Consider the following 8,679-nt stretch of genomic DNA (forward strand, 5'->3'; position numbering starts at 1 on the left):
TAAACTGTTAACGTTTTCGGGTTTGTGCCATTTAATACTAGTAGTAACAAAAAATTATGAAATTTAAGATTAACGCTTTGTATTTTATTTTTGGCTATTTTTTAAGAACTGGGAGCAAAATGCCAGAGGTCTCGCGAATGCGTTGCCGGCATTTTAAGAACTGGTATGCTCTTTTCTTTAAGGACCCTAAGTTACATTGGTTCGGAAATACTTCAGTGAACATCTATATACATTGAATTACAAATACTTGCCTGAAATGGTACTCATAATATTTAAACAGAAAAAAATGTTTACAGCATAGTTCATTTAGTTTTTTATAGGCCTTTCAATGAAAATAAAATAAAATTGTATTTATTATAATATTTATATAATATGTCAGAACCAAAACTTCACGCCTTTGAAAATATTTTAGCAATATCACAAAGTCAGTAAACAGAAAAATGCAAATTAACATAGTCTACCAGCATGTCAAAATCCTAGAGAATGAAATGGGGTCGCTATTGTCCTCTAATAGCTCGGACTGTAGGGTGCAACCCCACCCGGCACCCTTATGACGTACTTGCCACCCTCGTGTTACTACAAAGATTTATAGTAGAATTTTTAAAGTTTTACTTAACCTAGAAAGAGTCCACTGAAGTCGTTAATAAATGTAGTACTGCACTCGATCTCGTTGGAGGAAAAAATTTGGACATAATAATTTCATGTTTAGTGTATCTATTTATTCTTGTGTATACATTGATGACAAACAGACAGAAACAAACCTTATTTTTTTCCTTATTGGCGATATTATAGAACTTCTGTTAATCGCAAAATACTCTTAGAAATATTATGCCTAGCAAACACTACATTTTATTTTTATACTATGATTAACATGTATTATGTATACGTAAATATACTGTTTGTGTTGAAACGTACGAAATTATGCTTACAAGTATAACATGTAAAACCTTCTTCGTTTTAGTAAAACTCCTTACAAATCCTGGCAGTCCAGACATTTGAATCAAATTTCAAAAAAAGAAATTTTTTCGTGGAATGGAACAAATTTGAAGTTTTTACAATAGATCTGAGCTGCCCATCAGACGGGCGCTGATTTGTATTTTTTTATCAAAATTTCAGTTCCATCAAAATTTTTGTAAAACTGTTTTAGTTTAATTTACACGAGTTTTTTTATATTTCTTTTACATCGGATTTACCAAAATTCCTAGTATCTATGATGGTAAGTACTTTCAAGAATTTATGTAGTCCAAGGATATACGCATAACTGTATTTCTACACGATCTGTATTCATGGCTCCAGTGGCAAAATATTTGTATATGAACTTATCCGTTCTTTCTATGTTAAGAAAATTGGTCTGTAAAAGAGAATTTCTACACTGTTTTCATTATGGAACTGTTATGCATTGTTACTATTATAGTTACTTTTGTTTCGGCGCCATTAGCAACACAATACTACAGGGAAAAAGTGAAAAGTTTTTATAAACATTTTCTTTTCATTGGCATGTTAGCTTTATTGTCAATGTCAATTAAATTGTTAATCGTTTTTAAAGTATTTTTATAGCATTTGTTAGTAAAGATTGATAGTTTGTTAGCAACCCTCCATGCAAAACATCGGTTCCAACAACAATTCTGTATGGGTAATTGACACTGAAGCTCGTTGTACTATCTCTAAAGATGAGTTTGTGTCCTTGAGCAGAGGGAGTGCATCTCAGTCCACGTGGGTCAGGCGGGTGTGCAGATGGGCGTAGCCTGCTGGCAGCTGTACTGCTTAGAGCATGGCATCCGCCCAGATGGAACCCTGCCTTTTTGTGAGACCGACGTCAATCCTTCGGACTCCTGCTTCAATACGTTCTTCTCGGAAGCTGACCGGGGCAAGATGGTGCCCAGGGTTGTGATGGTGGATTTGGAGCCTACAGTAATCGGTAATGCACCGTTGCTAAAAAAGTGAAATTACATGTTACAGCAAATTTAAAGAACAAAACATTAAATATTTGAAAGATGTAGCGAAGGCTCTTAATACTTTCTATAATTTAAGGTTGACAAATTAAATGTCGCTCATATTGTCAGTTTGACATTTGATAATTTTAAAGAAAAATATTGATTGGCATTGACATTGCAAAACCAAACTTGCAACTTGCAAGTTGCTCCTGAAACGATACTAAAACTTAATCTTATGTCTAGATGAAGTAAGATCCGGCGAGTACCGACAGCTTTATCACCCGGAACAACTAATTACTGGTAAAGAAGATGCAGCTAATAACTACGCACGAGGTCACTACTCTACAGGACGAGAGGTCCTGGGTCCGGTTATGGAGAGAGTGCGAAAACTGGCCGATCAGTGTACTGGATTACAGGTACGAATAATTTATTGTTATTGCAAGCTTAAATTTTTATAGTTTCATCAATAATAATATTCATATATTCCTATCTTTAATTATATAAAGCCCGTTTGATTTCTAATCATTACCTAAAAATATACAGCTATATATAATAATAAATATATAATGTTCATCAGTACCGTCGATCGGAACCCGTTCACGCGTTTAAATCTTCTGCGGCTTTTTCCACCTTCTTTCTCCATTCGTTTCCCGCTGTCGCTCCTATTTCTTTTATCCACATTTTATTGAGGCGCCCTCTTCTTCTCCTTGGTCCTTGCGTATAGTTGTCTTTAAAGTCCATCCATTGATATAATCCCCGCCCATTGCCACTTCTGTTTTAGGGCACAATGTAAGGCATTCACTTTTGTTTTTCGTCTCATTCTTTGGCTTTTAATGCTTTCCGGTATGCTTATAGTTTGGTTGATTTTGTGTTGTATGTGCAAGTTCGGCCGTATGTGTATTTATTTTAAGAGTATAAACTAATTGAATTTGTGCAAGTGGCATCCTTAGTAGGATTTTGCCTCTATTCTCGGAGCTGGTTGGCCATCTCATGTGAGTGTGTGAGTGAGCAACTATATCAAAATCCGATGCGTTTTTGATATAGTTGCATCGTTTTTTTTTGTTTGAGATATCTGTTTTTTTTTCTAATAAATTCTTATGTTGTTTTAGATATTTAGTTTACCATTTAGCTGGCGATATTGGCTTTTTGATGTCGTCTGACTGTAAAAATAACATACAGCTGTAACTATGCTTCCCGACCTAAAAACAACGTGGTTTATTGCAGATAGTTGTATCCACGGCTTGAGGTATCAGTAGCATACTTTTCTACTGAGTTTATTTGAATTTATGTAATTTGCGGTGTCGAATTTTCAGGGATTTTTCGTATTCCACTCGTTTGGTGGCGGTACAGGCTCAGGTTTCACATCACTTCTGATGGAGAAACTTTCTGAGGAATTTGGCAAGAAAAGCAAACTGGAGTTCGCAATCTACCCAGCTCCACAGGTAATAAATATTTTCAACACAGGCTCCTAAGTTCCAGTTTTTGACGAGAAAAATTTAATACTTAAATTTTTAGTTTTTTCATTGAGAGATTTTGTATGCAACATCAGTGCCACTCAGATTAAAACTATATTGGGATTGAATTCATAAATGTCAGAATCGAAGTATTAATATGAAAAGTTGTGCTAGTTTAGCTTAAAGCTAAATTGTTTAAAGGCATATAGAACCACTGCCATATCTACTGGACAGGGTTGTACAACAAGTAATGGCCATTAACGAACGTTAACCATACATCACTGATCAGCTGCCTCAAACTCCTTCCAGAGAATAGATTATAATAGAATAAATAGAGATATATTTCTGCGGGCTGTTTGGTCACGTATAAAGCGCGATTTATTTTAAATTCAAAATTTTAATCGAGTTAATTCTATTTTAAAACTTATATAATGTTCTATTAGTTTTTATACACTTAGAGCTTATGAATTAATTATTCAATGTCACATCGGATTTGTATGTTCAAGGCCTATGGAATTAACTATGGTCCATGTTCATGGAAAAGTTTGTTAATTGCAATGTTTAAAACTTAATTAGAACGTAATTTTAATTTATATTTTTGAATCAATTTTTTAATTTATCTAATTAAGTTAACTATCAACGGTTTTGTATGTAGATTTACCTGAATTCAAATTATAGATTTCAGTTCTGAACCCATACTTCTATAATTCATTTTAGGTCTTGTTTATGAAACCCAATCTTTAAATGTCGCTCAAACTCAATAGTGAATTTGCATAACTAATTTGCGGGGTAAACATACTGACTGTACTTTTGTATCGATTTAAATTTTCAGGTGTCTACCGCAGTAGTGGAGCCGTACAACGCAGTATTGACGACTCACGCGACGATCGGGCATTCTGACTGCGCCTTTATGGTTGACAATGAAGCTATATATGACATTTGTAGGCGACGACTTTCGATCGAGAGGCCATCGTATGCCAATCTAAATAGGCTAATATCACAGGTAATATTCCTTTATCATCTCCAAATCGAATGTCGAAATAGTATAGTCTAACTTACAAGAGTCATTCATTACTTGTAGATAGTACAAAACTAAAGCAGCGTTTTCATGTTTAAAAACATGAATGAAAGCAATCGTCCGGGAAGGTCATGATCAAGGCCGGCTGCTGATCATATGTTGAAACAGATTATGCAACCAATGTCGTAGGTAATATTCTAGTGTCGTGACAAAATATTGGTTTTGGTTTTAAAGTTATATATATTGCTGCCTATACGAACAGCAATTTATATTATATCGTTAAAATTCGTTAATATAGGGGTTTGGCTAATTGTGATCTTAAAATATTGGTTGAAGTTCAGGTAAGGTTTAAACGATGGGATTCCTAAAAAGCTGTTACTAGCTTTTTTACTAGCCGTGGAATAGTCTATTTTGCCACATACATATATCCTTCAGAAATTTGTCGTTCATATCTGTAGTATGAGATTCGATCTTTCCTTTGATTTGGGCCTTTATAGCGTGGGCGAGTATTTCGATCATAAGTTTGACGCCAATTCTAATTAACTTATTATTATGACATAATATTAATATTTATATTATATGACATTATAAAAATTTATGACATTTGCATGCCTATTTATATATGGCTGATTGTGCGGATTTTCATAATGAATCTATCTATCTAACTGTACCACTATCTTAGCAAATAAACGATTTCAATTCAAAAGATTTCATTTCATCTCAGGTCTATTTAAAAAAAATATCAATTTTCTTGATATGAATTATATGTGGGTGATACTAAGTTCATCTTGTCATTAATAAATAAAATAAAACTCAAGTAAAATATTTTTAATTGATATCTAAAAGCATTGGGATAGTTTGAATAAATGTTGACTTTAGGTGGTGTCTTCAATCACGGCATCACTGAGATTCGACGGAGCTTTGAATGTGGACCTCACGGAATTCCAGACAAACTTGGTGCCATACCCGCGGATTCACTTTCCTCTCGCTGCTTATGCGCCGGTTGTCTCCGCTGATAAGGTAGTTATGTTGTATAGATTCAAATGAGCTAGAGCCTAGAAAGATCCAGATCTATCAGATTTTGATAGGGCACAGCCTAAACAAGCCTTTCGATCCTTTAGAATTGCATTAATGTAATAAGTACTTTCCGTAGAAAACGGATAAGTTTTCAAAGAGTTAGTGTTAAAACACTAAGGATTTCATATAACTTTAAAATAGGACATTAAGGCAATAATATTATCACTTTAGGTGTCTCAATTCCAGGCATACCACGAAGGAATGTCCGTGTCAGAGATCACGTCAGAGCTCTTCGAGCCCCAGAATCAGATGGTGAAGTGTGACCCAAGGGACGGAAAATACATGGCCTGCTGTCTACTGTACCGTGGTGATGTGGTTCCAAAAGACGTGAATGCGGCCATAGCAGCAATGAAAGGGAGAGCTGGGATACGATTTGTCGACTGGTGTCCTACTGGCTTCAAAGTGAGTGATCTAAATGCAATTTTTCAATTTACGCGCTCTTCTTCTTTTTATTATTAAAAATAGCAGATTAACGACAGTGCGTGATGGTTTTTCAATGATGTCTGTTGATATCTTTGATGATCTTTGACACTTCCTCGCGAGGCGGTTGATAAATTTTCTGTTCCCGAAGGGGGCGACGGTTTGGTGTAATATCACGGCGTAAAAGGCCGTCGATGCGTTTGTGCGTACGCAACTTGGCGTTTTAGCCTGATGGCAGGTGAAATGGCGGTCTGTAGGCTCTGTCTAGTGGTGATTGTTTTTTTTTTGTAAAGTGATAACCTCATATTGATGCCTCGTCTGGCGATAAGGTGGCATACGACTCTGCCTTCTAAGACCTAGTCTTAATCTCAGTAGAGGCCATGGCGGTCGAGTATTTCGTAACTACAATTATACGTCGTATATTCAAAACATGTAATACGTAAAATGTTACGTTATTAATATGAATGCAAAAAATCCACTATATTGAAGAGGTCAATAACAAAGATTAATTACCAAAATATATGTATAGTACAAAATATTCGAGTGACACAAATGCTTGACCTTGAAATATTTGTTAGTAACGAGAATGTTTTTCATTGATGTTCATATTTGTACATTAATACAAACTAAATACATGAAATTGCTATTCATTATTAGTCTAAAGTTACATAACAAATTCAAATTTACTGGAATGTTAATTATAGTGAAATTCAAGACCAAATAATAAACTATAAATTTGTTTATATGTTTGATCGAGAACGCAATCAAAAATTAATTACAATTCAAAAATAAATAATTGTTTAAGTTTGCGTACATAAATGGAAAGGCGACGTAACTGAATAATTCTTAGAAACTGAGGAAAAATGAGTATTCTGACAGTTAATATGCTTGGTCAGTTACATATTCAAGTAGTTTTTTGCAGCATTTTGCCATATCAATGTAAATATTAAAATATTTTCTTGAAATTACTTTGACTACAAAGGGATGAAGCTTTAATTTAGATTAAGTTTTAAACAACAAAATAAAACCTCTTAAATACATTTTAAACATGAATCGTTTAGCTTTATTTTAAAACTATGTTTAGTAGTACTTAAATAATGGAGAGAGTTATTTAAGTAATGTAGTAAATTGGATTACTCTCTCTCCATCTCTCATTAACGAGTGCTGTAATACATGTAGGACTCCCGTATGTTAAGCTATTACATTTTCCTTAACTTGTAAGAAGAGAGCGTGCCAGTTCTTGAAAGGCCAGCAACGCACTTGCGAGCCTTTTGGCAATGTGAGTGTCCATGTCACCTTACAATCAGGTGATCCTCATACCCGATTGATATTACATAAATCAATCGGTATGTATGAATTAGTATGGTATGGATATATTATGATTTTTTTATAGATCAGGGGGGCAAACTAGCAGGAGGCTCACCTGATATTAAGTGATACCGCCGCCCATGGACACTCTCGATGCTAGAGGGCTGGCGAGTTCGTTGCCGGCCTTTTAAGAATTTTAACTTAACAGTTTTAACTCCAAGCGTAAAGTTGATATAGAAATATAGTTTAATTTCCAGGTTGGTATAAATTACCAGCCACCATCGGTGGTGGCGGGAGGAGACCTGGCGCAAGTGAAGAGAGCCGCGTCTATGTTGAGCAACACTACGGCCATTGCGGAGGCGTGGGGCAAGCTCGACAACAAATTCGACCTTATGTACTCCAAACGGGCCTTTGTGCATTGGTCGGTAGTACTGAAGACCCCATTTTATTTATAGATAATGAGAAAATAAAATTCATCTAATATATGCAGCGATTTAATCAACATACAATCGAGATTCAAAATCATTTTGTCAGCAAATGTTTTGACAGCCATTCATTAGCTGCGTCGGACGTGTTTACTGAGAAAACATTTTATATCTGGACACTAGTAGTATGAAAATCTCACTTTTGGTTCCGGAAGCAGCTAATGACAAACCGGAAAATAACGCATTCCGCAAGTGAAATAATGTAAAATCTACTAGTTAGCAGTATAGTTGTATCTTGTTGATCAGGTACGTCGGCGAAGGGATGGAAGAGGGCGAATTCACAGAAGCGCGGGAAGACTTGGCGGCACTTGAACGTGACTACGACGAAGTAGCCATCGAAACATCGGACATGCCACCCGGATGTGACGACGAACTATGACGTCATTGTTACAATTGTTACTTCCACGCGCTCACCGTTCGACACGTGCTTACGAACATTTGCAAGGAATTTTCGTTTCCTTTGAAATTTGCATTTTGCCTAGATTAACTGATTACAATGTTGCTAGCCTTTTGTTCTTGCAACTATTTAGGCACAAGGATTTATTGTAGGTAATTTAGCAAGCGTAGCATAATTGAGCGGTAATGGAGCGTCGACGGCAAAGCGGACGCCAGAAAACCGCGGCCCTTTGGTTATAATGTTAATTATGGCAGCTCTTGTTGAAATTTTATTAAAGGTTCGAAAATGTCCGCCGAGGTCGGGCGATGCTCAAGTTGCCTCATGTCGATATTCTAGTCTATGGGTTATAACTACCTCTTATAATAGGTGTTCCTCCCTCTTTTGTTCATTTGGAAGTATGTTCTCGATTTTGAGCCGTGGGAGTGCTTATATTGTAAGCGTAATTGTTTTGTATGTCTGTATCGTGTTGTTAAATTTTTAAAAAGTTTTGTCTGTTTTAATAAATTTATTTACTTTCAATAACTTGGTTTTATATTCTTATCTATAGCTTATTGCTAAATTTAACTTTAATATTTGAAAACTTTAT

At 35.4% G+C, this 8,679-nt stretch overlaps 1 protein-coding gene across 2 annotated transcripts; it reads left to right on the forward strand.

Annotated features, from left to right (window-relative positions):
• The first annotated feature begins 1,063 nt into the window (after positions 1-1,063).
• LOC110991742 (tubulin alpha-8 chain) lies at positions 1,064-8,588 on the forward strand. 2 transcript variants are annotated; one of them, XM_022257215.2, is made up of 9 exons: positions 1,064-1,216; positions 1,693-1,918; positions 2,178-2,350; positions 3,248-3,376; positions 4,221-4,391; positions 5,286-5,426; positions 5,655-5,885; positions 7,469-7,632; positions 7,943-8,588. In XM_022257215.2, the coding sequence occupies exons 1-9, from the start codon at positions 1,211-1,213 to the stop codon at positions 8,073-8,075; spliced, it is 1,374 nt and encodes a 457-aa protein (XP_022112907.2). In that variant the 5' UTR covers positions 1,064-1,210; the 3' UTR covers positions 8,076-8,588. The 2 variants fall into 2 exon arrangements, with proteins under 2 accessions (XP_022112907.2, XP_022112908.2); XM_022257216.2 differs by having other exon boundaries at positions 5,670-5,885; positions 7,943-8,572.
• Positions 8,589-8,679: the final 91 nt, after the last annotated feature.

The sequence above is a fragment of the Pieris rapae genome, chromosome 16 (genome assembly GCF_905147795.1).
Source record: "Pieris rapae chromosome 16, ilPieRapa1.1, whole genome shotgun sequence".
Classification (NCBI taxonomy): domain Eukaryota; kingdom Metazoa; phylum Arthropoda; class Insecta; order Lepidoptera; family Pieridae; genus Pieris; species Pieris rapae.

What these genes read in the sequence shown, in the direction of transcription:
- LOC110991742 (XM_022257215.2), top strand. An exon ending in TAAATAGGCTAATATCACAG is followed by an intron (nt 4,392 to 5,285) that starts GTAATATTCCTT and finishes TGTTGACTTTAG; the next exon opens with GTGGTGTCTTCAATCACGGC. An exon ending in CGGTTGTCTCCGCTGATAAG is followed by an intron (nt 5,427 to 5,654) that starts GTAGTTATGTTG and finishes TTATCACTTTAG; the next exon opens with GTGTCTCAATTCCAGGCATA.